This window comes from Anser anser (genome assembly GCF_964211835.1).
Source record: "Anser anser genome assembly, chromosome: 29".
Classification (NCBI taxonomy): Eukaryota; Metazoa; Chordata; class Aves; order Anseriformes; family Anatidae; genus Anser; species Anser anser.
Genome location: NC_139750.1, coordinates 1089462 through 1102500, shown reverse-complemented (window position 1 = coordinate 1102500; position 13039 = coordinate 1089462). Strand labels below are relative to the sequence as shown.

General features: G+C 48.8%; 2 protein-coding genes across 2 annotated transcripts; one reads left to right on the top strand and one right to left on the bottom strand.

Moving 5' to 3' along the window:
- Positions 1 to 528: 528 nt before the first annotated feature.
- LOC310887744 (olfactory receptor 14C36-like) lies at positions 529 to 1718 on the top strand (the record flags this gene model as incomplete). Its single annotated transcript, XM_083813916.1, has 1 exon — positions 529 to 1718. Exon 1 carries the CDS (start codon positions 783 to 785, stop codon positions 1716 to 1718), a length of 936 nt encoding a protein of 311 aa, XP_083670042.1. The 5' UTR covers positions 529 to 782.
- An 8157-nt stretch (positions 1719 to 9875) lies between these two features.
- LOC310887856 (olfactory receptor 6E1-like) lies at positions 9876 to 10823 on the bottom strand (the record flags this gene model as incomplete). Its single annotated transcript, XM_083814034.1, has 1 exon — positions 9876 to 10823. One exon carries the CDS (start codon positions 10821 to 10823, stop codon positions 9876 to 9878), a length of 948 nt encoding a protein of 315 aa, XP_083670160.1.
- Between the last annotated feature and the right edge of the window lie 2216 nt (positions 10824 to 13039).

The window sequence follows — 13039 nt, the reverse complement described above, 5'->3', positions numbered from 1 at the left end:
TGAGCACTGGCAGGGCACAGACGTGGGGACAGAAAAGCAGCTCCTGGAAAAGACTCCTGCAGGCAGCAGAAATGGGCAAGAAGAAAGGGAACTGCAAAGGGAAACCCTGCTGCAGAGGATAGACAGGAACCTCCTGCCATCCCCTGTAGTGCAGGTGCCATCCCTGAGCAACCCCCCTCAGCTCTCCTCTCCCACCCTGCAGAGCCTCTGCCCTCTGGGCTGGGAGGTCCTGGGAAGGAGCTGCCTCCTGGATAGCCAGAGCCCCAGAAGAAGGAAGGTCTGCCTCTCCAGTTATGTGCCCTGTCCCACTGCCCGGCAAAGGGCTGAGAGCTGCTGTTCTGCCATGGTGATGGCTGGCAGGCAGCAGGCATGGCTGGGCAGGGTGACCCCTTTCTGCTTGTTCATCTGTCCCTCCCCTCTCTCGGTCATAGTGCTTGTCTTTTTCCCTCCACCTCTCTGTTTTGCTCTTTCTCTTACACTGGGGCCATTGGGTATGTCAGCTCTTTGGGGCAACAGGGTGGGGATAAACTGAGGATCAGATGGTGGCACTCAGCATCCTGTGAAGGATCCCCCAGGCAGAGAATTGTTTTTCTTAGAGTGCACTCACCCAGCACAGGTCAGAGTGCCAGCCTGGGAGCAGGAAGTACGCCATCTGGATCTGGGGAGAATGAAAGTGAGTGTTCAAGGCGACTGTGAGAAACAGAGTGGATTTTGTTCAGAGACCCTGTCCTGACTGTCTGTTTTTCCCTCCTTGGACAGGCAACCCTGCCTGGAGGCAACAAATGTCCAACAGCAGCTTCCCCACAGAGTTCCTCCTCCTGACATTCGCAGACACGCGCGAGCTGCAGCTCCTGCACTTCGGGCTCTTCCTGGGCATCTACCTGGCTGCCCTCCTGGGCAACGGCCTCATCCTCACAGCCGTAGCCTGCAACCACCACCTCCACACCCCCATGTACTTCTTCCTCCTCAACCTCGCCCTCCTCGACCTGGGCACTATTACCACCACTGTCCCCAAAGCCATGGCCAATTCCCTCTGGGACACCACAGCCATCTCCTACTCAGGATGTGCCACCCAGGTCCTTTTCTTTTTCTTCTTGATTGGAGGAGAGTATTGTCTTCTCACGATCATGGCCTATGACCGCTACATTGCCATCTGCAAACCCCTGCACTATGGGACAATAATGACCAGCAGGACTTGTGTCAACATGGCAGCAGCTGCCTGGGGCAGTGGCTTTCTCAATGCTGTCCTGCACACTTCCAATACCTTTTCCCTCCCCCTCTGCCAAGGCAATGCCCTGGACCAGTTCTTCTGTGAACTTCCCCAGATCCTCAAGCTCTCCTGCTCAGATGCCTACCTCAGAGAAGCTGGCCTTCTTGTGATTAGTTTGTCCTTAGCCTCAGGGTGTTTTGTTTTCATTCTTTTCTCCTACATGAAGATCATCAGATCAGTGCTGAGGATGCCCTCTGAGCCGGGCCGGCACAAAGCCTTTTCCACATGCCTTCCTCACTTGGTTGTCATCTCCATCTGTTCCTGCACTGGCATGTTTGTCTACCTGAAACCCCCTTCCATCTCCTCCCCATTCCTTGACCTGGTGGTGACAGTTCTGTACTCGGTGGTGCCTCCAGCAGTGAACCCCCTCATCTATAGCATGAGGAACAAGGAGCTCAAAGATGCACTGACGAAGCTTACTCATGCAGTAGTCCTTCAGCGGCAATAAGCTCCCCATAGAAGCATTAAGGTTGGAAAAGACCTCCAAGATCATCTGGTCCAACCATTGCCCTACTACCAATGACACACACTAAACCTTGTCCCTAAGCACCAGGTCCAGCGTTTCCTTGAACACCCCTATGGACACTGACTCCCATGTCTCTTCACAAGGGAATTTCAATTGGTCTCAGGAAACTCCTGGTCTTTGAGCTTTTTGTCTGTGATGATCTTGTTTGTCCAGAAATACCTGCATTCACTCCAGTTCTGCAGAGGCCTGAACCCACTCTGTCGTATCCAGAGATGCTTGCGTATGTGTCTAGTGTTATGGTACAGCTCTGTCACATCTCATTAATAAAAGGGGATTTCCTCACTGCTGGTGCCTGGACGTTGGGTTCTTCTTCCAAATCTGAGGTCAGGAAGAGGTTGAAGAAATTGTTTTATCTTGAGGGGGAGGACATTGCTCTACGAAATTGCTCTCAATGGCTCCATGTCCAGGTGGAGGTCAGTGATGAGTGGTTTCCCTCGGGAGCCTGTCTTGGGACCAGTACTGTTTAATATTTTTATCATTGACATAGACAGTGGGATTACGTGCACCCTCAACAAGTTTGCAGATGATACCAAGCTGAGTGGTGCAGTTGATAGAGCAGAAGGAAGGGATGCCGTCCAAAGGGACCTGGACAGCTTGAGAAATGCACCCATGTGAAGCTAATGATGTTCAACAAGTCTAAGTGTACTGGGCTGGGGCAATCCCAGACAGGAGTACAGACTGGGAGAAGAACTCATTGAGAGCAGCCCTGCTGAGAAGGACTTGTAGGTTCTGGTGGACAAAAAGTTTGACATGAGCCAGCAGTGTGCACTTGCAGCCCAGGAGGCAAAATGCACCCTGGGCTACATCAACAGAGGAGTGGCCAGCAGGTCAAGGGAGGTGATTGTGCCCCTCTGGTCTGTCCTTGTGAGGCCTCATTTGGAGTGTGGGGTCTCCAGCACAAGAAGGATGTTGATCTGTTAGAGCAGGTCCAGAGGAGGGCCACATAGCTGATCAGAGGGCTGGAGCATGTCTCCTGTGAAGAAAGGCTGAGAGAGCTGGGGCTGTTCAGCCTGGAGAATAGAAGGCTCTGGGGTGACCTCACTGAAGCTTTTCAGTGCTTAAAGGGGGCTTATAAAAAAGATGGAGAACAACATTTTCCTCAGGCCATAATTGACAGGACAAGAGGAAATGGTTTTAAACTAGGCCCCTCACTCTGCAGAGCATCACCACCAGCTCTGGGCACTGCAGGGAGCACAGGGAGGGGACAGGAGTGGCAGGTCCTGTCCTGCCAGAGGAAAACTCAGGTTTTGTCTGAGTTGTGTGGCCGTGCTGGGTGAGGACTCACAGCAGGGGATTTGTGGTGCAGAGCCAGGGCTCGTGGACAGGAGTAACATGCAAGTGCAGGAGGCAGGTGACCAGTCTGGGCCATTGGTGGAATGATTAGCATGGGAAGGTGGCCCAAGACATTCGTCATCCCCAGCCTCTGGCGATGGCTATTCCTAGCACTAGTTGCTCATTCTGGTTTGTGGCTGAGGTTTGCTGCCAGGCCACCCACATCCTCACCTTCACCTCCCTGCCAGTGTCAGGGCAATGGCAAGCCCTGTACAACCTCTTCCCTGGATGAGACCCCTTCAGACCCCAGAGCAGGGATGTCTGTGAAGCCCCCTGTGGGACAATGTCTGGGCAAGGCAGGCTCCAGGCACAGGGGGAAGGGGAGAGCCATAGGGAGAGGGCAGCAAGGGCTGCAGTGGGGATCATGCTGGGGGACCATTGCCCACCCTGAACACACCCTTCCCTGTGCTGTGTCTGAACAATGGGGCCATGGGACCATGTACAGGGCAACAGGGCTGGGCTGGTGCACGGACAGAACCCAGACATGGGCCATGAAGCCTCTGCCAAGAGGTGACAGAAAGGAAGGGGATAAACAAGGAATTAATGGACGATTCCTTTGTTATGCAGGTATGATTGGGGGAAAGGCAGTGCTCACCTAGAGCTTGTAGCTGCAGTAAAAGTCAAGAGTAAAAATCCAAGCTTCAGTGACTGCATTAGAGCCCAAGCATGGACAAGACAAAAGCAGGGCTGCTGTTGAAAGGGGGGGGTGACTACATAAGAGCAGACCCTGATGGGTCTGGAGGCACTCAGTGCCTTCTTTACCTTAGTTTTCACTTCTCACTCCACAGGTCTTCAGTCCTCTGTGCTTCAGGAGAGGGACCAAGGAAGAGGAGAACAGGGATGGACAGAAATTTCATGAAATCCCACAGGATAAATGCCAGTTTCTGCCCCTGCAGGGGACTAACCTCGGCAAAGACACAGGCTGGGGGCTGCCTGGTGGGGAGCAGCCCCATGGGAAAGGTCTTGGTGTGCAGGGGACTGGGCAGGAGGCAGACAAGTGCCCTGGCTGCAAGGGAGGCCAGCAGCGTCCTGGGCTGTGTGAGCAGGACCCTGGCCAGGAGATGGAGGCAGGGCATTATCCAGAATACTGCATCCAGATTTTAAATCCCAAAGCCAGGGAAGATGTCGGCAAGCTGGAGTGGGTTTGGGAGGGGCTGCCAGGATGGTTGGGGCCCAGAGCACTTCACCTCTGAGGAGAGGCTGGGAGAGCCGGGCTTGTCCAGCCTGGGGCAGGGAGGGCTGAAGGGGATCTCCTGGAACCTGCCAGGACCTAAGAGGAGCTCATTGAAAGGGAAAGAAGCCACTGATATGGAAGGAGCTGGGCTATCTATTGTCTGACATTAGTAGAGGAAACGTAGTGAAGCCTCAGGCCATAGCATGAGCTCTGCCTTGCCTGAACGTGGCATGTAGTGGTGACTGAGCAACAGTGAGCGGCATTGTGTGGGGCTCTGGGTGGCACCGATGAGGGACGGGGGATGTGCTGACCATGGAGGTGCCAGAGGGGAGCCTGCCCTGGGAGATAACATCAGCCATCCTGCCCTGCAACAGAGAACCACCAGTCTAAAGGAACATAACGTGTACATGTTAAGAACTGATTGGACTCTAGCAGAGGAAATTAAGCTTGTACAGGTAGGAGAAGCCAGGGAAAGCTTTGAGCAAGGTCCCTCCTTGGAAGCACCCAGCTCAAGCTGATATATGGCTACCATTAAATTCTTGCTGTGTTCAATAAAAGTCAGCTCTGAGTGAATTCTGGTTGCCTGGGGGTACCAGGCTCTGTGCAAGACTCCTATCCATCTTTTTCTTTCAAGCTCTAGGCCTGAAAGATGCCAATTTATATCAATTAATATCAGTAAAAACGAAACAAGGAACTGAAAGAGCTAAATCTAAGAAAATGTGTCCGCGCACTTTGCATATTCTACAATTCTTGGGAGGACGGAGGGGTTCTCTTGGTTTAATACAGTAGTCATTGAGGGGATTCTGTGTCTATTGGAGTTTTGTTTGTTCATTTGTTTCTTTCTTGTTAAAGGTCAGTGTTTCCCAGAACTGGGGTTCTATGGGGGACACAAATGCCTTCAGCTACAGGATCACAGACACCTCCTGCCAGTGCCCATACCCTGGCACCCCAGACCAGCTTCCACCTGCAGCTCCAGCAGGATCTGGTCTCCCACAGATCCTCCGTGACAGCGACCAGTCCTGGGCAAACACTTCATGTACAGTGTTGCTTTGGAAACAGGCACTGCATGTCTCTGGTCAGACAACCAAGGTCTGCCTGGAACCATGAATAACCTTCTCAACATTTTAAAAACATATGAACATTTTCATCAGCTGAACTAATTGAGTGCCTTTAATAATACAGCGATGTTTACCCACCATGGAAGAACGTCAATTTCCAGGAAGCGCACTAATTGCAGGTGGAGAAATATTGATTTTTCCCCTGTACTTCCACGACCTCTGCTCAACCCTGCTACATTTTTAATCTGCCTCATCTTTCAGGTGCTGTTGGCTCCCCTGAATAAATGACCATGGCTAAGGGCATCTTTTCAGTAGACTACCTGGATATGTGCCGTTCCAATTGCTCTCCAGATTTCTCCCTCCCCTTGCTTTTTTTTTCATTCAGATACTTCTCAACTACCTGGCTCCTCCATGAGCTTCAGGGAATTAGAGAATTGCCCCATCTCCCAGAAGTCCAACAAGCTTTAGTCAACTCCTTAACTGTGTTCATTCTTTTCTGTCTCTTTTTCTAAGACTTCTCTTGTGCAAATAACCCTAGCGGAAAATAGATCCCCTTAGATGCAGCTTGGTCGTGGCAAATGTTTCTTCTTCATTATAGGCCTGGGTCTTGGCTGTGGAGAAACTTTCCCAAAAGGTCCACCAACTTAAAAAGAGTATTCCTTCCTCCACACCTGCATGAACCAATATCTCAACTATTAGGAGTAAGCATCCGTCTGCTCAAGAAAGGGGATATGGTGGATACACACCCTATGCCACCCTGTGATTTTTCCCTATGTGACCATGTCAAGGAAATGAGAAAAGGGGATGGGAAATCTACCTCGACCCTAGAGGCACGGGTACGTGTGTTGCAAGGAAAAACAATCACAAAACGGGGGTTCTTCCAGGAAAATTGCTGCTCTAATTTCCATGAATACCATGACCAGAACTAGAAGGGCCCTGCCTCCAGCTAGGTGGAGGGACAACCAGCTTTATTGGACTGTGTGGATTTGATGGCCTGACACATCAGATCCACAAGAGTATAAGGCTCTAATGGACACCAGTGCAAAGTGTATCCTAACGGCATCAAGCTATAAAGGGGCAGAACCTATTTGTATTTCTGGAGTGACAGGGGGTTCCCAGCTGGTAACTGTATTGGAGGCTGAAGTGAGTCTCACTGGGAAGGAGTGGCAAAAGGACCCCATTGGGACTGGCCTGGAGGCTCCATGCATCCTTGGAATAGGATGAGGGAGGGTACTTCAAAGATCCAAAAGGGTTCCAGTGGGTTTTTGGCATATCTTCCTTGGAGATGGAGGACATTAAATAGCTCTGCCTTGACCTGGTCCCTCTCAGGACCATTCCTTTGTGGAGCTGATGAGGATCAAAGAACAGCAGGTACTGATGGCTACCCCAGTGGTGCACTGGTGGCAACATCTCACTAACTGAGATTCCCTGATTCCCATCCATGAGCTGATTGAAGTGGACAGCCAAGGGGTGATGTTCTGGTTACAGCTAAGATAGAGTTAATTTTCCTCCTAGTAGCTGGTAGGGTGCTATGTTTTGGATTAGGATGAGAAGAGTGCTGATAACATGCTGATGTTTTAATTGTTGCAGAGCAGTGCTTACACTAAGCCAAGGACTTTTCAGCTTCTTGCTCTGTCCTGCCAGCGGGCAAGCTAGGGGTGCAGCAGGAGCTGGGAGGGGACACACCCAGGACAGCTGACCCAAACAGGCCAAAGGAGTATTCCATACCATCTGACGTCAAGCTAAACAATATATAGGGGTAGCTAGCTGGGGTGGGGGGGCAACTCCTCAGGGATAGGCTGGGCATCTGTCAGCGGATGGTGAGCAATTGCATTGTGCATCACTTGTTTCGTACACATTATTATTAGCAGTACTATTATTATTATTATTTTCCTGTCTTAATAAACTGTCTTTATCTCAACCCATAGGCTTCACTTTCCTGTTTCTCTTCCCCATCCCAGAGAGGGAGGGGGGTGGGTGAGCGAACGGCTGTGTGGTGTTTAGCTGCTGACCGGGTTAAATCACAACAGGTGATCAGCAGCAAGACTCGCTCACCCTTTAATAGTCCCATATGGCCAGTGTGAATGGCTGAGGGAGAGTGGAGACTAACAGTGGACTATCATGGCCTGAATGAAATCATGCCACCACTGAGTGCTGCAGTGCCAGACATGGTAGAACTTCCATACGAACTTGAATCACAGAAAGCCAAGCAGTACGTTACGAGTGATATCACTAGTGTGTTTTTTCTCAATCTCTTTGATATCAGAGTGAAAGAGAGAGTTTGCTTTACCTTGTAGGGCCATCCAATCCACCTGGAATTGACTGTTCCAGGGGTGGAAACACAGCTCTACCATTTGCCATGGACTGATCCAGACTGCACTGAACAGGGGGAAGATCCTGAATACCTGCACTATATTGATGATAACGTAGTGTGAGATGACACAGGAGCAAAAGTTTTTGAGGAAACAAAGAGAATAATCCGAATCCTTCTGAAAATCACTTTTGCCTTAAAACAAAATACAATCAAATACAAAACACAATACAAACCTGTACAGGAGATCCAATTTATTATACTTTTAGAGTACTTTTCCAGAAGTTATGCAGGAGAGATGGGATCGCTTCTCTTAAGAGCTCTAAAAGTTATATTCAAGTCTTAAGCCTGAACTGTCTCTTTTCCTTCAGTTTTCCATCTTAATTTAAGGTTTTGACCACCGCATTGAATATCTCCAGCTTTTGCAAGAGTTTTGAAGCTTGAAGATATGGTGCCTTTCTAGTTTTTAATATCCTTCTATCTTTTTCATACTGTGCTTTCAGGGCTCCTATCTGTTTCTCAGCATCCTGGGTTTGACCTGTACAGCAGGACAGTTGACATTAGTAATCTGTTTTCATGGCTCAGATCTCTTCCACTTCAATATTCAGGTTCTCTCTTTTCCTGGTACTTTTTCCTCTTAATCCATTTATTTTTTGGCTGTAGAAGATCTCACCTGTGTTGGCAATAATGTGCACTTCGGTCAGTTTTCTCTTGCCCTTTTGTCTTTCCACTCTTTTCAGCCTTGCTGCACCTATGTCATATACAGAGATGGTTTTGTGCCCAGCAGGCACACACTCTGGCAGCCTGAGAGAGCTGATGCTGCTGCAGCTCCATGTCCCTGCGTTCAACCCGAGCAGGGCAGAGCATATACTCCTGGAAGGCACACACACAAGCCTATCCAGCTGAGCAGGACGGAGACACATTAGTGGGAAACGTAAAGTGGTTTTGTGTATGCGTGCATGCTTGTGTGTGTGTGCAAGGTGGATCCCTCCAGCAGCTGGGCTCAGACACTCAGCCTCCCCAGGACATGTCCCTGGCTCCCATTCTCTCCACTTGAGGGCATCTGAACAGGCCCTCTGACACCCTGGTTCTAGTCTAGTTGCTGCACTCAGCCCCATGTACACACACCATGTGTCCCTACAGCCCTTGGCAGCAACCCTCTTAGTATATTGTGATGCAGAGAGCTGCTGCCAGTGGCTCACCTTCATGGGTTTCCTTCCTGGACATTGGGGTGGTGGTCTACCCAAGGCAGTCCTGGAAGGAGCTGGGACAAGATCCTGGTTCCGCAGGAGCCTGTGACTTGGGTTCCCACCTGCCATTGTGCTTTGTGCTCTTCTGGGCTCCTGGAGATGGGCTCTTGTTGAGCTGGGGGCTCTCCTGTGCTGGGCCTGGAAGCAGCCAGGGCAGGGCATGAACTGAATTACTCGTCCTGCCACCGCTTCCCTGGGCCTTCCTTTTGCATGCAGATGTGCTTCTTATCATGCAGCCTAACACAATCCAGAAGGAACATAAACCTCCAGAGGCATCTTCATGTGGAGGTCACATATATGTGATTGTCCTGGTTCCAGCTAGGACAGAGTTAATTTTTCCTCATAGTAGCTGGTAGGATGCTACGTTTTGGATTAGGATGAGAAGAGCGCTGATAACATGCTGATGTTTTAATTGTTGCAGAGCAGTGTTTACACCAGGCCAAGGACTTTTCGGCTTCTCGCTCTGTCCTGCCAGCGAGCAGGCTGGGGGTGCAGCAGGAGCTGGGAGGGGACAGACCCAGGACAGCTGACCCAAACTGGCCAAAGGGGTATTCCATACCATCTGACGTCATGCTAAACAATATATAGGGGTGGCTGGCCGGGGTGGGGGGCCGGCTGCTCGGGGATAGTCTGGGCATCAGTCAGCGGTTGGTGAGCAATTGCATTGTGCATCACTTGTTTCTTACACATTATTATTATTAATACTAGTATCATTATCACTATTATTATTATTATTGTTATTATTATATTCCTGTCTTAATAAACTGTCTTTATCTCAACTCACAGGCTTCACTTTCCCGTTTCTCTCCCCCATCCCAGAGAAGGAGGGGGGAGGGTGAGTGAACGGCTGTGTGGTGTTTAGCTGCCAGCCGGGTTAAACCACAACACTGATGGTGGTATTACGTAAGATATGGCAGGAGAGAACTCAAATTGCTCTTCAGAAATGCATCACGATTAGGGGAAAAGCTGTGCTGTTGCACGGGCAATGACTTCCTTCAGAGCCAGCATCACAGCCTTGTTTCTAAGACTGTAGATGATTGGGTTTAAGAATGGGTACAGGACAGTGTTCAGCAAAGCTACACTTCTGTTGGTCTCCAAAGAAACATGTCCTGTGGGACGTGCGTAGAGAGCAATGCAGCTTCCATAGGCAATGGCCAAGGTGGTGAGATGGGAAGAACATGTAGCAAAAGCTTTTTTCCTCCCAGAGGCTGCTGGCATTTGTAGAATACAGAGAAAGATGCTTGTGTAAGATGCCAGAGTTAAACACAAGGAAGACAGCATGATAAACAATAAGAAAACTGAGTCTATTTTCCAAAGCAGGCTGGTGTCAGAGCAGGAAAGTTGGAATAAGGGGGTGTTGTCACAAAAAAAATGCTCAATCTTGTTTGAACCACAGAAAGTGAGCTTTGAGAGCAGCACCAGGCAGTAACTCAAGAATGTGAAGCCCGTGACCCAAACAGCAGCAACCAGGTGGATGCAGAGCCGATGCTTCATGATGGCAGCATAGGGCAAAGGCTGACAGATGGCAACGTAACGGTCAAAGGACATGACAACAAGGAGAGCAAACTCTGCAGCACCCAGGGCAAAATAGAAAGAGGACTGGGCAAAACAGCCACCGACTGAGATTGTTCTCCTGCCAGAGCTCAGAATCACCAACAGTTTGGTGCTTGTGGAGGACGTAAACCAGATTTCCAAGAATGCCAGGTTGCCAATGAAAATGTACATGGGGGTTTCCAGGTGGTTATCCACACACATCAGGAAAATGATGGCTGCGTTCCCCATCACCATTGTCAGGTACATGAGTAGAAGTACCAGGCAGAGAAATAGCTGTAGCCTTTGATCAAGCCCTGAGAAGCCTGAGAGGATGAATTCAGAAACGACAGTTCCATTGCCTACTCCCATGCCCAATTTCCATTCATCCTGCTGAGGCAGAAACATGGCAAAACCAAGTACAGTAATTTCATGGTCTGGACAGAAGGCTATCTCCTTCCTTCTCTCTTTCCTTGCTTGCAGGCTTCCCATACAACAGAGAGAGACTGGCTTTCCTGTTTCACATATCAGCTAGAGTACTCTGGGAATTTCTTGTCTTCTTTCCAACTTTCTCCATCAGCCACAAATGGTTCTTTCTCAAGAACACAGGGCTAACAAGGGGTTGTTAGTGATTGCACCCCGTTCCTGGGAAAGTCCACATTCACTCAGAACAATTGCAAACATCCATCATAACAATGTTTCAAAAGGAAATCTCACGTACTGCGCAAATACCTTCTATAACATAGGTGCTAAACCATCGATTCGAATATGTACATTGAAAGTTATTCTCTCTCCTCTTCAGTACTTGCCTTTTTGGACTAGCAACATCTGGGGATCCCTTGCTTGATTTCAAAATAAGAAAATTTCAAGTACATCTTTTGTAATGCCCTGATTACTTCTATGTCATCTTCCCTTGTTTCTTTAGGAAAGAGGGAAAATGGGGACCAAGTGTGGCTTACATTTTTTAGTACTCTTAATTAAGGCCAAAATTCATTATGGTCCCACCAGGTCAGTGGAAACGGATCTGTCACACAATCTCATCTGACCTCATTCTGTGCCAAAATGCAGTTGTTTCCAAACAGTTGTTCTTCTCTCCTACTATCATATGTCCTCACCTAAATGCCTTACTTTTCTGAGAGCTGGAAAAATCTTGTCATCTTCAAAAGTTTAAGGATGGTCCTTGTTGTACAAAGAGGAAACGCCTAAAAAAAGCAAAGTGCCAAGTACTATTGTGTAGGCTTATATTTCAGTTGTCTAAAAGTCATATCCTGGAGGCTGAGCAATTTACCTTACTCCCATCCTGTCAATGCTGAGAGAGAGAAGAGCATCTGAAAGAGATCCCTCACCTTTATTTTGCATGGCAGTTCTAGGCTGGGACGACCCAGCCACGAGCACTTTCTCTTGTCTCCATTGACTGTTGGGGGAGCCTTGGGAGAACAAGTTCTCACAGGCACCAGGAGTGAAGTAGATGAAACTCATTACTCAAGTCTCAAGTCTCTGATTATTTTAGTAAATTATTCTCTTCTGTAAATCAAACTACTCCTCTAACAGGAACATAAAGAAAACTAAAACAAAAACCACAAGAGAAATTGATTTAATAAAGATGGAAATTTTCCCCTTCACCTTTCCCTATGTGTTTAGACATAGAAAGGATCAGAGCAGATGACTATAAAAAGAGAACACCTCAAAACGTAAAGGTGGAGGAGGAGATGATGGGTTAGAAGCCGTGAAGTGGTTTCTCTGTGGGCTGTATTGTCCCCTCAGAACCTGTCCCAGGACAGAATGGGTCCACTTAGGCAGTAAAATGGGAAGCTCAGAAACAGGGAGTACTCCATGTTTGCATGGACATTTCAGCCTGGGACTTGGGCTGCTCTTAGACCCCAAGTGCCCCTCCTTGCTCTTTGCCTCTAGACTGGCAAAGGGAAATCTCTGCACTGGCTTCATCTGGAAAACTTGTTGAGATTAACCCATTAGCTGTAATTGTTTTAGCAAAAGCTCAAGCCCAGTCACCAACAGCAGTATGTTGTGGTTTAGTCCTGACAATCAGCTAAGCACTGAGGGGATCTGATCAAAGACCATTTCCCATGCAATGAGGTAAAATAAGAATGGGAGGCACTGATAGGAAACAAGTCTGGTCAGTCACATCAATCACAGAATCACAAAAACAAAAAGATTTGGGTTTGAAGGGACCTTAAAGATCATCTATTTCCAATTTCCCTGCTATAGGCAGGGACAACTTCCACTAGACCAGGTTATTCAAAGCCCCATCCAACCTGGCCTTGATGAATTCCAGGGGTAGGGCACCCACACCTCCTCTGATCAATTAGTTCTATTGCCTCACCACCCTCAGAGAAAATAATTTCTTCTGAATATCCAATCTAAATCTACCCTCTTTTAGTTTAAAAGCTACCTCTGCTCTGACTGGAAATGCAGGATGGGGAGACCCAATGGGCACAGCTGTTTGTGCTGCTGCTGCTAAGGACCAGAGATATGCATCCCAATCTGTCTCAGGAGCCTCACACTGAAATGTAGGTGCACGGGGTTCACATCCAAGCCTGATGCATGAACTCCTTATCCTGGTGGTGATA